At 42.3% G+C, this 17,874-nt stretch overlaps 1 protein-coding gene across 1 annotated transcript; it reads right to left on the reverse strand.

The window, feature by feature from the left end:
• Positions 1–927: 927 nt before the first annotated feature.
• Positions 928–3,594, reverse strand: LOC137373366 (probable G-protein coupled receptor 139). Its single transcript, XM_068038187.1, has 2 exons — positions 3,522–3,594; positions 928–1,874 (listed from the first exon to the last, which is right to left on the reverse strand). Exons 1-2 carry the CDS (start codon positions 3,592–3,594, stop codon positions 928–930), a joined length of 1,020 nt encoding a protein of 339 aa, XP_067894288.1.
• Positions 3,595–17,874: the final 14,280 nt, after the last annotated feature.

A 17,874-nucleotide genomic window follows, 5' to 3' on the forward strand; every position in this document is an offset into this window, starting at 1 on the left:
ACAAGTTTGCTCTTCATCACTATCTTTTTCTGGTTTTGATATCCTTTGCAATATTCCCTTTTTGTAGCTGTCAATATTTGTTTTGTCCCTTCAGAATGTTAAAGGGGAGTGGAGGGGAAGATGTATTCCGTGCTGGCAGCACATTTGAGGTGGCAGAAATGACAGTGAATCATTAATTGAACGTGAAGGCTACTGGGGTGGAAGGTGAGGATAGGAGGAAACCTGTGATGGTTCTGGGAGGGGCGAAGACAGGAATGTGTAAAATGGGATGAAAAAATGTCACGGGCCTTGTAAACCCTGGTGAAGGAAATCCTCAGTTAAAGAAATAGGAAGACTTATTTGAAGCACTGGTGTGGAAGGTGGTATCGTCAGAACTGAGCTGATGGACACAGAGAAACAGGGAGACTGGAATAAATTTCTTACAGGAAGTGAGATCGGAGCATGGAAATCAAAGTTGGTGTGTGAGTCAGTGGGTGTAAAGCAGATATTTGTTGACAGCCTATCCCCAGAAATGAAGATAGTTAAATTGAGAAATGGAAATGAATATTTGCTGATGGACCTCGTTCCATTGAAGGGAAGTTTGGAATTTTGAAACAAAGCTGATGAAACTGAAAAATGTTAAATTGATGGGGAGGTTCAGATGAGGCACAAGTGTCGGTCAGAGGACACTGGATAGGGAGAGATAAAATATTGTCAAAGTAGGTGACACGAAGAGGCTAAAGTGACTGGACTACCACGGCAGTCTTGTTTGTGGACCGTGGGAAGGAAAGCAGGATGTGCAGGATTGTGGGCTATCAGCCTGGAGGCAATGGGGGAAGATCACCAGAGGAGATGAGGTCAGTGGTGGTCTGTGAAACAAAGTAGATACAGTGATCTGTTGCAGAGCTGTGTGGAGAGTAAATAGGTGAAGAAGTACTGTAACCAGAGTCAGTGATAGAAAGGTAGCTCTGCTTTTAGGTGATCTGCTTTAATCATTGAACCAATTTTAGCAATAACAGTGAATGGATATTTGACTGCATTCTTCAGCTGCTCTCTGAATTTAGTCTGGGTCACTACATAAATACAGGTGTTGGTGCAGGTGCTCAAAAGCTGCAGCATGTAGCCAGATTGTTCAGCAATATATGCAGGATCATGGGGACCTGTGTAATAAGACATTTTAGCAATTCGCCAATAAAGGAAAAACAGAACATTCGTCATCCATAAGAGTATAAAACTGCCAGATATAGTGAACATTAAAATGATCGATTTCCTTCGGTTCTCCATCTCTGGGTCAGTGTGATTCTCACTCTTCCTGTGTTCCAGTAGTTTCCTGCGGACTCTGCTGGCCACGAAAATATGTCTGACAGTCAGAGCATTGAACAGTAAAATCAGAACGAATGGAAGGAAAGGGGTTAAAATCATACTTAGACTCTCGAATGTTATCCAGGCAGCTTCAGTGTAGTAGCTCAGTGATTCAATATACCCCCAGGGTGCATTGTCAATTATATATTCAGGTTCATATATAAAGTACCAAGGAATATTTTCCAAGCTGAACAGCACACTCACTGTTGTTACAATCACAGCCACAGTTTTCTCTGTGCAATATTTTGTTTTCAGCTTCGGGCAACAAATTGCAACAAATCGATCAAAGGTGAAAGCGACGGTGAACCAGACAGAAATGTCTGTGGCTGCAGAAAGCAGGACAAGTACGAGCGAACGTGCAGGAGTGGTGTCCAGGTAAGTACCTGGGAAATGAAAAGGAATAACTTCAAACAGTATCACATCAGTAAAAACGACCAGTAGATCTGCCACTGCCATGGCCACCAGGTAGTGGGTGGTACATTTGGAGAGTCCACACTTTCCTCGTGACAGGATCAAAATGGCCAATGAGTTAACTGGAATAAATAGAGAAATCAAGGGAATTATAGATCGACCATCTCAGAAGGCATGGCAATTACATCGGAACATGGGGATGCTCGAACATTAATTGGTCATTACACCTATCGAGGTTGTCTTGTTTCAAATAAATATTGGCTGATCTGTACCTTAACTTCATTTTTCTGCCTCAGTTCTTTAACCTTCAATGGTCTTGCCGAACAGCAGTCTATCAATCCCATTTTGAAATTTTGAGTGAACCGAGCTTTGACAGCTTTTAGGGGAAAGCGTTTTTGATTTCCACTATCCTTTTTGTGACGAAGTGCTTCCTGTCATCACCCTGAATGACCCAGCTCTAATTTTAAGTTTGTCTTCCCTTGTTCTGGACGCCTCCACCAGAGGGAATCATTTCCCTTTAACAATGCGAGGGGAATTAGTAAATCAACTTAAATATTTCAGTTAGTTGACCCCTTAATATTTCACATTATGAGTATGTAACTTGTGCTCATAATTTAATCCTTTCAGCACCAGTATCAGTATCGTGTTTCCATGCTGCACCCCCTCCAAGGACAATATATCCTTCCTGAAATGAGCAGCCCAGAACTGAATGCAGTTACACCAAATGGGGTCTAACCAGAGCTCCGAACAGCTGTAATTTAACTTTCACCCCTTTGTATTTTAGCCAACCTTGAAATAAAGGATAACATTCCGTTAGACAGTCCCTTGATTGTTTTTCTATGTGTCCATTTATATGGCACCACTCGCGATATCAGGACATCCCAAAGTGCTTTACAGCCAATGAAGTGCTTTTTCTTTTAAAGTGTTGCCATTGCTTTAATGTAGGAAACACAGTAGCCAATTTGCACACAGCAAGTTCCCACAAGCAGCAATGTGATAATAAAAACAAATGTTTCACGATTTCAAGACAATTGAATCATTTATAACTGTGTCAGTATTTTATTCTGTGGATCTCTTTGGAAAATCAATAATTATTTCGGAAATTAGTAAAGACATAATTGCATGAATCCTAACAAAATGAGACAGTAGGTGTTAGGGAAAGAGCAGACTTGGATACAGTATTTACTGAAGAAGATGAATTTCAGAATTAATTCATATTTTGCTGTAGTAACAGCTTTGTGAGCATGTGAGGGGAAGTTGAGGTGATGGCAGAAGGAGCTGATGGTTGATGAACTCTTGTTTTAAAAATCGGACAATTTCTGACAGCCAAAGAGATGCAGCCCTGGTGGTTTCAGTTATTGAGAGGATACGACCAGTCTACCTGCTCAAAGTATGTCCTCAGTCAGGCTCGAGGGGAGTATATCTAATTAAAAGTCTCTTGCTGCACACAAACCCACTTTCCTCTCGTCACCACTTCTGATCGTGCTTTCACACCATCATATAGCATTGAAACTTCTGATGTAAACATTTATAATGGCATTTTCCTATTTAAACAGTTACCTTTTATGGTTTGTTGAAAAAACAATCAAAACACTCAAAATGCTTTTTGTAAAAAGTCTGGCATTTTTCTCAATAACTGAAATCTGTAATTACCAAAATAAGGTTTTATAATCAATTTTAAAATCAAAAACAAGATACGTTGTAAAATAACATGGTACAATTTGTCTGTCAAAAGTTATTTGCTTCCTTGCAATGTTTAAGTTACTTACCAAGAATTCCAACAACTGCAAGAACAGTGTAGTAAATGTCTTCTATCTGATGGAATATTGTTGGTTCCCGCATTTTCTGTGAGATGTGATGGTTTTTCTTGATACCAGAGGCAGAAACTCTGCCTGATTACATGAAACATCCAGATATTTATATTTATACAGGAGGGAAATCTCCAGTGAGATGTTAGTTACATCATTCTTCTTATTAGCTACAATTCATTGAACACACAAGTGGAGAAGATCATGTGAAAACTGACATTCACATCATGGAATAAAATATAATTAACTTGAGTTTTCATTGTCTCAAAATAAGATATTCTGTGGAAAGCATAGATGAATGTGACTCTGTTATAAAAGTATTATTGATGCATTAAAGATAGGCAGTTTAATTGATTTTTACATATTATTCCATTACTCATAAAGAGTTAGGAATTAATTGTTTTGTGTATGTATGTTCCCATGTGCCAGATTCACTGCTGTAATCGAGTCAAGTGACATATAACACGACACTGGTCTAAAGCATTTCTTATCGGGCAGCATGACAAGCTGAATTAAAATAACAAAGAGCTCCAGCATTTTAAGCCTAAAGTGCGATTATTTCTAATTTATGGGAACCAGAAGACATAATGTGGTGGCAGCAGGTGTCTGTGAATAAGCCTTTTAAACGCCTTTAATGCTGAATTAAATAGGGGGGAAAAAACGACCCAAATTAGTGCCAGAGAAAGAGAAAAAAAACCTGAGTGAATCGTTAGAAAACAAAAAAATGAAATGTCGGCCGGCACACCAATGAATGTGTAGCTTCAGCCCGTAATGAATTGGGAAGCTGATGATCTCGTTAGAGGCATTTGAAAAGTTTAATCAAAGTTGCAGATTGACATTCAGTAGTTTTATCAATGTGCTAGTGATGAAGAGAGGGTCAGCTATAACCTTCTGTGGGCAGAAGATAAAGGATTAAATTTGTTCAGTAGTTGGGAACTGAGTGAAGAGAATTCAGCAACAATCTCTAGTCAAAATCAAATCATTAGATTGATCGATATGAATTCAATGCCTCAGGCAGAAATTCGGTGAGCCTATTGACAATTTCATAATGAGATTGAAAAATGCAACCAGAAAATGTGTATTTAAGTACACAAATGGAGACTGATTAGATCAGCTAATTTGGGGTTCTGCATATGCTGAAGTACAAAACGCTGTAATCTGAAAGGATAAACTCACAATATCGCAGGCTGCAGACACTGCCAGAGCACATGAAGACACAAGAAGACAGATAAAGACACTGACAACCAAAATGGCTAGCCTTCTGTTAAGCCAAGAGAAAGGCAGCAGAATTGATGCAGTGAAACAGCACCAAAAGAATGCACACCCGACAGAGAGAAAGACATGCAGGAGTTGTGGACAACCACATGAATCGACAGACAGAAGGAAATGTTCCGCATATGGATCAACCTGCAGAGCTTGCGGAAAGGCCAATCACTGGAAAATATGTGCAGAACAAAGGAAGAAGGCAGTAGGCGAGTCACCAGAGGAAGAGCAACTGGGCAAATGAGCAGGAAAAGAAACAAGAACATTCATACCCTGGAAGATGACAATGAGTTTCTGAACACTAGAGACATGGAAACCATGCATCTACATGAAATGTCACGATGCAACAGTTTCCAGAGAAAAGAAATTCACACAGCCATCCCAATCAGGAGGAGGGTGAGAATTAAGCCCAAAATGATAAATCTGAAGGTGAAGCCTGATACTGGAGCACAGAGTTACATCATCCCACTCACACTACACCAGAAGATCTTTCATGAAATTTGAATGAAAATGGTTTTCCAAGGAAAAGTGCTCTGAAACAGCGTCATGCTAACAGCGTATGGGGGAACTGAGATTCGACAGCTCGGAACAACACAAATCAGAAGGACACACAAAGGAAAAGATGTTAACTATACACTCTATGCCACTTAATTCTGCTAACATTGGGGTTAAGCATTTGTGAAGAGCTGCAGATGATCTCAGTAAACCATGAGGTGAAGGAGGCTACAATGAGGGTTGAAGATCATACAACCATTGAAAAGCCCCCTCGGATCAGAGGCAAAGAAGATCGGGTATAATTGTACTCAGAGTGTTTTATAGAGATGGTTGGATGCTTTGAAGATTTTGAATATCACATCACTATTCACCCTGTGATGAAACTAATGATCCATCCCCCACAGAAAGTACCAGAACTAATCGGAAAGCCTGAAAGAGAGCTCCAAGAGATGGAAGAAAAGGTGATCACCAGAGTCACAGAGACTACAGACTGTGTAAATTTCATTGTGGTTGGAGGGAAGCCAAATGGACAGCTAAGAATTTGCACGAGTCCCAAAGATTTTAATCAAGTGTTATGACCGGGTTTGGAGGAGTGTTCTGTCTCTGTCTAGTCCCACTACTCCACTGGTCACAACATATATTTTCAAAAACTTTTAACCAGTTATGGTTATGGCCAATTATCTACTTATCTCTATTCGTTTCAGAGTACAAATCCACCAAACAGATATCTTAAATAAACCACAAAACTTCTAAAATATTATAAAACAAGTCTTATTCAATAAAGATGCAAATCTTATGAACATACAGGTTGAAATATAAAAAGTATAAATATATTCCCTTGTAAATAACTCAACACACACACATACATCGGTTAAAGAAAAAATAAAGAAGCTTTTTCTGCAGAGATCAATTTTACAAAAACAAAAATACTTTGGCCAAATAATTGCGAATTCTTGAAGAAAAAGAAGGTATGGAATGTTCCAGATCATATTCGGTCTGGCATCTGGGTACACACAGACAGCTGTAACTAGACACATGCGGTTGTTATTAGGATATTTTCAGAAGCAGTTCATTCACAAGATGTTAAGAGGAAGACTTGCACAAGCTTCTCAGGAGAAATGCTGCATCAGTTTCTCCAGCTCTCACACTGGCTTCTCAGGGTTTCTCAAAGAGGTGGAACAGGATGAGTTGGTTGCTTCTCTCTCTCAGCAGGCTGCAATCCCAACTGAACATCAAACAATATCCAAAAACAAAACCAACACTCTTCTTTGGCCTCATTATCTCAAGAGACAATGGATAAGCGCCTGGAGGTGGTCAGTGGTTTGTGAAGCAGCGCCTGGAGTGGCTATAAACGCCAATTCTAGAGTGACAGGCTCTTCCACAGGTGCTGCAGAAAAATATGTTTGTCGGGGCTGTTACACAGTTGGCTCTCCCCTTGCGCCTCTGTCTTTTTTCCTGCCAACTACTAAGTCTCTTTGACTCGCCACACTTTAGCCCCGCCTTTATGGCTGCCCGCCAGCTCTGGCGGATGCTGGCATCTGACTCCCACGACTTGTGATCAATGTCACAGGATTTCATGTCGCGTTTGCAGACGTCTTTAAATCGGAGACATGGACGGCCCGTGGGTCTGATACTAGTGGCGAGCTCGCTGTACAATGTGTCTTTGGGGATCCTGCCATCTTCTATGCAGCTCACATGGCCAAGCCATGTATAAAACGAATGTAATAAAACAAAACCAACACTGCTAAGCCATAAACCCAGACATGTGACTTCTCTATGTCCAAGCAGTTCCAAAGTCCATAAAATCTTGGAATGCTTGTTGGCCCATTTCCTTATGGTTGCTTGGGAAGCTTTAGGGTGTTCCTCAGCAACATTGCAGGCTCTAGTGAGCCAGTCCCGGAACATAATCTGACAGAGAGCAATCGTCCCTCTGTTCTAAAAGCTTTTCGTTGATTAGTTTTAGAGGACCTTTAACTTCATGCCCATAAACTAATTGAAAAGGACTATAACTGGTCGACACATTTGGTGAATCCCTGGTTACAAATAACAGAAATTCCAGCCCTTTGTCCCAATCATGGGGTTATTCATGACAATATGCCCTGATCATCGTTTTGATGATCTGGGTCTGATGGTACCGTTCTGAAGCCCCTTGTGTCTGTGGGTGGTATGCTGAGGGCTTTAGCTGTGCTACACCCAGAATACTCATAACTTCCTGAAAAATTTTAAACATAAAATTGGAACCTTGATCCGACTGAATCTCAATTGGTAATCCATATCTCGTGAAGAACTGAGTTAACTTCTCCACCACGACCTTAGCAGAAATTGTTCTCAAAGGAATAGCCTCTGGGAATCGAGTAGCCGTATTATAATAGTGAGCATATATTGATGTCCCACTTGTTTTTGGTAAAGGCCCACTTAGTCTAACAACATCCAACTAAATGCTTCCCCAAAATCTGGTATAGGAATTAGAGGTGCTGGTTTTATTGCAGGTTGTAGCTTTCCCACAATCTAGAACATATGACACATTTTACAAAACTGCACCACATCCTTGTGAAGACCTGGTCAGTAAAAATATCAGCTTATACATGTTTGGATCTTCCGGATCCCTACATATCCCGCCACAGGAATGTCATGGGCTATCCTTAATATTTCCTGGCAATACTTGGTCAGTACTACTATCTGGTGAACCACTATCCATTTTTCGTCCGCAGGTCTGTGAGGAGGTCTCCACTTCCTCATCAGAGTCCCATTGTTAATATAGTAGCATTCTGGAACTCCCTTTGCTTCAGATTCAGTTTGAATTGATTGTGCCACTTTACTTCACTCTGGATTGGGTCTGAGCCTTGGTCAGGGAAGACTTACTGAAAATTTCCTTCGGATTATCCAAATCCACCAAATAGTTTCAGATAGCCAAGTATATGTTTGTGGTGCCCATTTGACAACTAATGATGGAACTTCTTTAGCCATTGCTGGAGTCACTACACATGAATAATAAAATCCTGGGACCTTTTCCTGCAACTGCTGTCTCCTTGACTTCACTTGGTCTTTTTGTGACTACTGGAGAAAATACTACCTTTGCTCCAGACAAATCTTTCTCCATGAGCAGGACAGCACGGTCTACAGGCAAACCATGGATAACTCCTATGGTTACCATTCCAACTATCAGGCCACACTCCAGGTGCACCCGATACAAAGGTATGGCATATACTCCTGGCCAATACCATGCACTAAAACCTTGGCATTCAATGCGCTATCTGATGGAAAAGTCATGCCTTTCCCCAGCAAAAGAGTTTATGTGGCTCCTGTCTCCCGAGGTAGAACTATAGGTTTACCTGCCTCTCCTGAGGGATAGGGAGTTACTTTTCCTTTCAACAAGAATTCCCTGTAGCTTTCAGCTATCTTGTTCATATTCCCTGTACGCACAGTGATGGTTTTACTTGACCTTACAGCTGCAGTCAGAGCTAGAATTTGGTCTGTCGTACTCTCAGTCAGGGCCCCTTTCACTGCATTGGCATTGTATACCCAAATAAATCCCATGGGTTTACCCCGCAACTTCCAGCATTCTGCACGAAGGTGTCCCACCTCGTGGCAATTAAATCATTTAGGCTTTTGGACCTGACTTTCACCCTCAGAACCTTCATTTCTGGCTTGAGAAGGAGATCCCGGGGCATTCTCAGCTATCCCTTTTTGCTCCCGGCACGTGCCTCTCACATTCTATCCTTCTCAGGTTTGTGGAGGTGATGGAAAAAGGGTTTGGGCTTGTGGACAGGCTTGTAATCATCAACAATTTCAGCTGCCTAACTGACTGTTCAAACTTTCTGGATCTCTATGTGAGTTCTTCGTAGCGGGGGGAGTGAATTTTTAAATTCTTCCAGGAGAATTATTTCCCTAAGTATCTCATACATGGACTCTACCTTTAGTGTTTACATTCAATGACCAAAGTTAATTTGCTTTACCCTCTCAAATCTGATATATGTCTGCCCAGGCTGTTTCTGGATGTTCCAAAATTTCTGCCTGTAAGCTTCAAGAACCAACTCATAAGCAGTGAGAATAGGCATTTTTGCCATCTCATAATCTGAAGAACCCTCCTCAGGAAGCATAGCACAAACTTTATGTGCTCTGCCTATCAATCTGCTTTGCATGAGTAGTATCCTTTTTTTGGCCACCGCATTTGGTTTCAAAAGAAATGAAAAATGCCTCTACGTCCCTTTCCTCAAACTTCAGGATGGCTTGAACATTTTAAAATCGCTCCTCACTGGGTCCTGGTTTGGAGTCAGGTCTTCCATCACCAGAATTTTCATTGGGGCATCCTTTTTTAGTTTCAGCATTTTTAATTGGAATACCCCTTTTTGCTCCCTTCCTCTCTCCTGCCTCTCTTCTCTTTCCCTTTGCAATTCTAGCTTCAGTTTATGAAATGCTCTTTCTTTCCCATGTTTCTCTCTCTGAAGTGCTTCTCTTTCAAGTTCAAGTTTTACCATATCTTTTACCCCTACAAGCTACTTCATCTGCAACAGAATTCTAGCTAATTCAATTGAATTGCCATCTGGATTGCCTTTTCCTTCTTCCAATTTCAAATGCTCTGCTATTACCTCAATTACGTCTGCTTTCCTCACCCCTGCTTTTGACTCTAACTTCAACTTTTCTGGCAATGCTATTAGCCTAACCTTGATTCAGTTTTGAAAATCACTCAGCAATAAACCCTCCCTCTCCAGAAAGGTTGTAGCAACTGACAAAGCCATTTTAGTTTTCAGTATGTATAGCTAAATTCACTGAATAATCTTAATCAGCCTTAACCTCAGCAAGTCCCAGCACTCGTATTTGTCTGTGGATTTCGAATCCTGTAAAAGTCCCCAATTATATGCAACAACCAAGGTTGGAGGAGTGCACTGTCTCCCTCTAGTCCCATTATTCCACTGGTCACAACATATATTCAAAAATAAAGTTTGGATATGGCCAATTATATCCTTTCATCTAGCCTTTTCAGAATACTAATCCACCGATCAGGTTTCTTCAATAAACAACAACATTATTATTTTATCATAAAACAAGTCTTATTTAATAAAGATGAAAAGTTTGTGAACACACATGTTGAAATTTGAAAGTATAAATATATTCCCTTCCAAATAATCCAACAAATACAGACACACACAAACAGACACACACTGGTTAAAGAAAAAATGAAGAAGCTTTCTCTGCAGAGATCACCTTTACGAAAACAAAAATCTTTGCCAAATACAGGCTAATTCTTGAAGAAAAAGGAGAATGTATGGAATTCTCCAGATCACATTCAGTCTGGTGTTCGTCTACACGTAGACAAGTGTCACTAGACACATGTGGTTGTCACTGGGATCTTTTCAGACGCAGTTCATTCAGGAGATGTCGAGACGAAGTCTTGCAGAAGGTTCTCAGAAGAACTGTTGCGACAGTTTCTCCAGTGCTCATACTGGATTCTCAGGATTTCTCAAATAAGTGGAACAGGATGAGTTAGTTGCTTCTCCCTCTCAGCAGGCTGCAACCCCAAGTGAACTCAAAACAATACGCAAAAACGAAACTAAAACTCCTGAGCCATAAACCCAGTAATGTAACTGCTCTAAGTCCAAGCAGTTCTATAGTCAATGAAGCTCCGGATGTTTACTTGCGTTAAGAGATGTGACTTCCAGTAAGTGTTTGTTTTAAAACAAAATCCAGTGACCACTAAAAGGAAACAAATCCAGCATCTCCTCAGGTATTGTCCATCGTTGTTAAAACACAAATCCTCAAAAATATTAATAGCGGAAGCACTTTCATGACATAAAGGAGAATCATGACCCAATTCCAACACTGGAAAAGATCACACCAGCACTGGCAAGGGCGAAAAATTTCTGCAATCTTGATACCAGAAATGTCTACTGCAATGTGAAGCCAGACGAAGAATTTTTGCTGATGACGACATTCAACACACTCTTTGGACGATACCAATTCTTGCATCTACCTTTGGCCTTAAAGTGAGTCAGGATTTGTTCCAGCAGAAAGAAGACAATGTATACCAAGGAAGTAAAGGAACAGTTGGCATAGCTGATGGTATCCAGATAAATGATGTAGATGGAAAAGATCATGACTACTATTTAGGCGGCACAGTGGCGCAGTGGTTAGCACCGCAGCCTCACAGCTCCAGGGACCCGGGTTCAATTCTGGGTACTGTCTGTGTGGAGTTTACAAGTTCTCCCTGTGTCTGCGTGGGTTTCCTCCGGATGCTCCGGTTTCCTCCCACTGCCAAAAGACTTGCAGATGATAGGTAAATTGGCTGTTATAAATAGACCCTAGTGTAGGTAGGTAGTAGGGCATATGGGATTACTGTAGGGTTAGTATAAATGGGTTGTTGTTGATCGGCACAGACTCGGTGGGCCGAAGGGCCTGTTTCAGTGCTGTATCTCTAAATAAAAATAAAATAAAAAAAAAAATAAATAAATAAATACTATCTGCAGGAAGCCATGGAGAGAACCAGCAAAGCTAGGATCAAGCTAAACACGGACAAATGCATTGTGAAAGTGACAGAATGCCAGTTCTTCGGAATGGTGTGCACACCTGGTGTAGTCAAGCGGAGTCCTGAAAGAATCTCAATTGCCTCTTGGTTGGAAGCCCCGAGACACAAGAGAGACTTGAGAAGTTTCCCTGCTTTGATCCAAAACATGAGCTCCTTCATACAACACATGTCAGAACACACAGAAAACCTGTGGGATCTGATGAAAGAAGATGTAGATTACCAGTGGTGAGAGTCACATGACAGGAATTTCAACAAACTCAAAAAGGTAGTATGCAAGGAGACAAGTCTGTCATACTATGACAGGAAGAGAACTGTCATGCCGCAAGTAGATGCTTCTACAAAAGGACTGGGAGCAGCGGTATACAGTAGGGAGGGAGTTGCCCTGGTAGTCCTCAACATCGACTCTGGACCCCATGAAGTCTCATGGCATCAGATTAAACATGGACAAGGAAACCTCCTGCTGATTACCACCTACAGCCCTCCCTCAGCTGATGAGTCAGCACTCCTCCATGTTGAACAGCACTTGGAGGAAGCACTGAGGGTGGCGAGGGCACAGAATGGGGACTTCAATATCCATCACCAAGAGTGGCTTGGTAGCACCACCACTGACCGAGCTGGCCGAGTCCTGAAGGACATATCTGCTAAACTGGGTATGCGGCAGGCAGTGAGGGAACCAACAAGAGGGGAAAACATACTGGACCTCGTCCTCACCAATCTGCTTGCCGCAGATGCAGCTGTCCATGACAGTATTGGTAGGAGTGATCACCGCACAGTCCTTGTGGAAACGAAGCCCCAGCTTCAAATTGAGGATACCCTCCATCGTGTTGCGTGGCACTAACACCGTGCTAAATGGGATAGATTTCAAACAGATTTAGCAATGCAAAACTGGGCATCCATGAGGCGCTGTGGGCCATCAGCAGCAGCAGAATTGTACTCAACCACAATCTGTAACCTCATGGCCCGGCATATCCCCCACTCTTTTTTTTTATTCATTCATGGGATGCGGCCGTTGCTGGCCAGGCCAGCATTTAATGCCCATCCCTAATTGCCCTGGAGAAGGTGGTGATGAGCTGCCTTCTTAAACCACTGCGGTCCATGTGGGGTAGGTATACCCACAGTGCTGTTAGGAAGCAAGTTCCAGGATTTTGACCCAGCGACAGTGAAGGAACGGCGATACAGTTCCAAGTCAGGATGGTGTGTGACTTGGAGGGGAACTTGCAGGTGGTGGTGTTCCCATGTATTTGCTGCCCTTGTCCTTCTAGTTGGTAGAGGTCGCGGGTTTGGAAGGTGCTGTCTAAGGAGCCTTGGTGCATTGCTGCAGTGCATCTTGCAGATGGTACACACTGCTGCCACTGTGCGTCGGTGGTGGAGGGAGTCAATGTTTGAAGACGGGGTGCCAATCAAGTGGGCTGCTTTGTCCTGGATGGTGTCGAGCTTCTTGAGTGTTGTTGGAGCTGCACCCATCCAGGCAAGTGGAGAGTATTCCATCACACTGCTGACTTGTGCCTTGTAGATGGTGGACAGGCTTTGGGGAGTCAGGAAGTGAGTTACTCGCCTCAGGATTCCTAGCCTCTGACTTGCTCTTGCAGCCACGTTATTTATATGGCTACTCCAGTTCAGTTTCTGGTCAATGGTAGCCCCTGGGATGTTGATAGTGGGGAATTCAGCGATGGTAATGCCGTTGAATGTCAAGGGGAGATGGTTAGATTCTCTCTTGTTGGAGATGCTCATTGCCTGGCACATGTGTGGCGCGAATGTTCACTCCCTCCACCACTGACGCTCAGTGGCCGCAGTGTGTACCATCTACAAGATGCACTGCAGCAATGCACCAAGGCTCCTTAGACAGCACCTTCCATACCCGCGAACTTTACCACCTTGAAGGACAAGGGCAGCAAATGCATGGGAACACCATCACCTGCAAGTTCCTCTCCAAGTCACACACCATCCTGACTTGGAAGTATATTGCCATTCCTTCACTGTCGCTGGGTCAAAATCCTGGAAGTCCCTTCCTAACAGCACTGTGGGTATACCTACCCCCAATAGACTGCAGCGGTTCAAGAAGGCAGCTCACCACCACCTTCTCAAGGGCAATTAGCTATGGGCAATAACTGCTGGCCTGGCTAGCGGTACCCACATCCCATGAATGAATAAAAAAAATGTCCTGATAAAAGATGGAAAGCAATACGAATCACATTGAAAACTCTAACCTCAGGTGAGATCAGATATGTGAACATAAAAAGAGAGCGTTTGTCAATCTTGTATATATGTGAGAAAGTCCATACGTAACTCTGTGGGAGAAAGTTCAGAATGTAGAGTGATAATCGTCCACTGGAGCAGATCTGCAAGAAAAAAATCTATTTGAAGCACCAACAAGACTGCAGATGTTACTCTTGACGCTTCAGATTTATGATTTCACTCAGAAATATAAGCCAGGAGGAGAAATGGTGCTGGCAGAGACCCTAACTCAGTTTTGACCGAAGGAGAAATATGAGATAGAAGATCAATGTATCAAATTCATCACCTCGTGAACGTAACACCACTGAAACTGACTCAAATTAGATGTAAGACCAGCAAATACGCGAAGTTACAGATGCTGTCTTAGCAAGTGATCCAGGGATTCTTTGATCAGTTACAGCAAACACAGCCAGCTATAAGGCAGTACTGGTCTATCAGAAATGACATCTCACTAGAAGATGGTGTTCTGCTAGCTGGATGAGGAATAAACATACCCAATACAATGCAGGAAGAGTTTCTCCAGTGAATACATGAAGATCACATTGCAATGGAGAGGTGTAAACTTAGAGCCAGATCAACTGTGTACTGGATAGGCAAATACAGAGACATCAAAAATATGGTATTTACATGGAATATATGGTAGAAATACAGAAACACACAGGAGAAATAGGAGATGATACCTACTGAAGTAGCACTCAGACCATGGCATACTGTAGGAGCTGATTTATTCACACATAATCAAGAATGGTATCTCATAGTCACAGACTACTGCTCAAAGTTCCCTCTTATCTGGGAGTTGAAAGACTTGAGAGCCACAACACTCATCTCAGCAGTACGAGGTCTGTCCTCTGAGCAAGGGATTCCTGAAAGGTGAATATGTGACAATGGCACCCAATTCATCTCCAGAGCATTTAAGGAGTTCTCTGAACAGTTTGGGTTCAACACCATTCCCTTATCATCACACAACCCACAGGAACACGTGCTTATAGAAAGACACCCCCAGATGGTCAAAAGAATCCTTGCAAAATGCCGAGAGATGAAGGAAGACCCAAAGCTTGCCTTATTGTCACTCTGATCCAAACCTTTCAAGGCTGACATGAGATCACCTGCATAGCTGTTGAATGGAAGATAGTATAAGCCAACTCTGTCAAGCAAAATACATCCTCCAAGTGAGCAGGAGGAAGTGAGACAACAACTCACTGAAGCACGTCAATGGTGGACAATTAAACAACTAACAGGAGGAGGAGGCTTCACAAATATCCCCATCCTCAATGATCGGGGAACCCAGCACATCAGTACAAAAGGCAAGGCTGAAGCATTGGCACCGATTTTCAGCCAGGAGTGCCCAGTAGATGATCCATCTCTGCCTCCTCCTGAGGTCCCCAGCATCACAGATGCTAGTCTTCAGCCAATCCAATTCACTCTATGTGATATCACGAAACGGTGGAAGGTACTGGATACTGTGATGGGCCCTGACAATATTCTGACAATAGTACTGAAGACTTGTGCTCCAGAACTAGCCATGCCCCTAGCCAAGCTGTTCCAGTACAGTTACAGCACCGCCATCTACCCGCAATGTGGAAAATTGCCGAATTATGGAAATTACGGAAATTTGGCTTATAGAGGGCAAGAATCGCAGCTGAATATCCCTGGATATAGAGTTTTCAGGTGAGATAGAGAGGAGGACAAAAAACTAGGGCTGGAGCATTCTTAGTTAAGGAAGCAATAACAGCTTTGAGGAGGGATGTTATGCTACATGAATCATTAAATGAGGCCATATGGGTGGAGCTCCGAAATAAAAAAAGAGGCAGCCAGACTACTAGAAGTGTACTGCAGACCACCAAATAGTGATAGGGAGATAGAAGAACAAATATGTAGCCAACTTTTCTGAGTGCAAAAACTATAGGGCAATAATAGTTGGGGATTTCAACTTCCCCAATATCAACTGGGATACAAACAATGTGAAGGGCACAGAGGGCACAGCATTCTTGAACTGCATTCAAGAGTACTTGTTTAGCCAGCACTTAATAAGCCCAACGAGAGGGGGAGCAATTCTAGATTTAGTTTTCAGAAATGAAGCTGGGCAAGTGGATGAAGTAACACTGCCTGACCATTTTGGAGATAGTGACCATAAGTTTTAACATAATCATGGAAAAGGACAAGGATAAAACAGGAGCAAAAGTTCTAAGTTGGAGGAAGGCAAATTTGACGAAGCTGAGAGGTGACCTGGCGAAAGTGAACTGGATACAGCTACTTGAAGGAAAATCAGTGGCAGAACAGTGGGAGGTATTCACAAGTGAGATACTACAGGCACAGTGTCGGCATGTTCCCACAAAGATAAAGGGTGATACGGCCAAATCTAGAGCACCTTGGTTATCTAGAAGGCGATCACAAAAAACTTCATACTTTAGAAAGCCTAGAGGAGTATAGAAAGCGCAAGGGTGAAGTAGAAAAGCATATAAGAAAAGCAAAGAGATTACATGAAAAATTATTGGCAGGTAAATTGAAGGAAAACCCAAATGTGTTTTATCTGTACATTAAGAACAAGAGAATAACTAAGGAAAGGGTTGGGCCTATCAGAGATGTACAAGGGAACATATGCATGGATGCAGAAGATGTGGGCAGGATTCTTGATGAGTTTTTTGTCACTGTCTTCATAAAAGAAAGTACTGATGTAGACATTGTAGTTAAAGAGGAGTGTGAAATATTAGATACGATAAGCATAATGAGAGATGAAGTGTGAAAGGGTCTGACATCCTTGAAAGTGGATAAGTCACCAGGGCCTGATGGATTGCATCCCAGGTTTTTAACGGAATCCAGTGAGGAAATAGCGGATGCACTGAGGATTATCTTCAAATCATCACTGGATACAGGCGAGGTGCCACAGGATTGGAGGTCTGTGAAGGTGATACCATTGTGTAAAAAGGGTGCGGGGAATAGGCCAAATAATTATAGGCCAGTCAGTCTGACCTTGGTGGAGGGTAAATTATTAGAATCAATTCTGATGGGAGGGGATAAACTACTACTTAGAAAGGCACGGATTAATCAGGGTAGTCAGCGTGGATTTGTTCAGGGAAATTCATCTCTTAATAACTTGATTCAGTTTTTTGAGGAAGTGACATGGAGGATTAACGAGCGTAGTGCAGTGGATGTGGTCTACATGGATTTTAGAAAGGCATTTGACAATGTCTTGCATGGCATATTGGTCAATGAAATGAAAGCCCATGGGATACAGGGGAATGTGGCAGGTTGGATCCAAAATTGGCTCATTGATAGTAAACAAAGGGTATGAGTTGACGGATGTTTTTGTGAATGGAAAGCGATTTACAGTGGCATTCCACAGGGCTTAGTTTTGGGTCCGTTGCTGTTTGTGATATATATTAACGATTTGGACTTAAATGTGGGAGGCAGGATTGGAAAATTTGCTGATGACACAAACATTGGCCGTGTAGTTGATAGTGAACATGATAGTTATGGACTCCAGAATGATATCAATGGTTTGGTTGAGTTGGCGGAAATGTGGCAAATGGAATTCAATCCAGAGAAGTGTGAGGGAATACATTTGGGGAGGGCAAACAAAGCGAGGGACTACACAATAAATGGGTGGATATTGAGAGGAGTGGAAGAAGTGAGAGACCATAGAGTGCATGTCCAAAGGTTCCTAAAGGTGGCAGGACAGGAAGATAGAGTGGTCAAGAGTCATATGGAATGTTTTCATTTACTGGCCGAGGTATAAAATAGAAAAGCAGGGATGTACTGCTGGAAATGTATAAAACGCTAGTTAGGCCACAGCTGGAG

The sequence above is a fragment of the Heterodontus francisci genome, chromosome 9 (assembly GCF_036365525.1).
Source record: "Heterodontus francisci isolate sHetFra1 chromosome 9, sHetFra1.hap1, whole genome shotgun sequence".
NCBI classification, from domain to species: Eukaryota; Metazoa; Chordata; class Chondrichthyes; order Heterodontiformes; family Heterodontidae; genus Heterodontus; species Heterodontus francisci.

What these genes read in the sequence shown, in the direction of transcription:
- LOC137373366 (XM_068038187.1), bottom strand. Translation starts at nt 3,594, where the DNA reads ATGCGGGAACCAACAATATTCCATCAGATAGAAGACATTTACTACACT. An exon ending in TGCAGTTGTTGGAATTCTTG is followed by an intron (nt 1,875 to 3,521) that starts GTAAGTAACTTA and finishes TATTTATTCCAG; the next exon opens with TTAACTCATTGGCCATTTTG.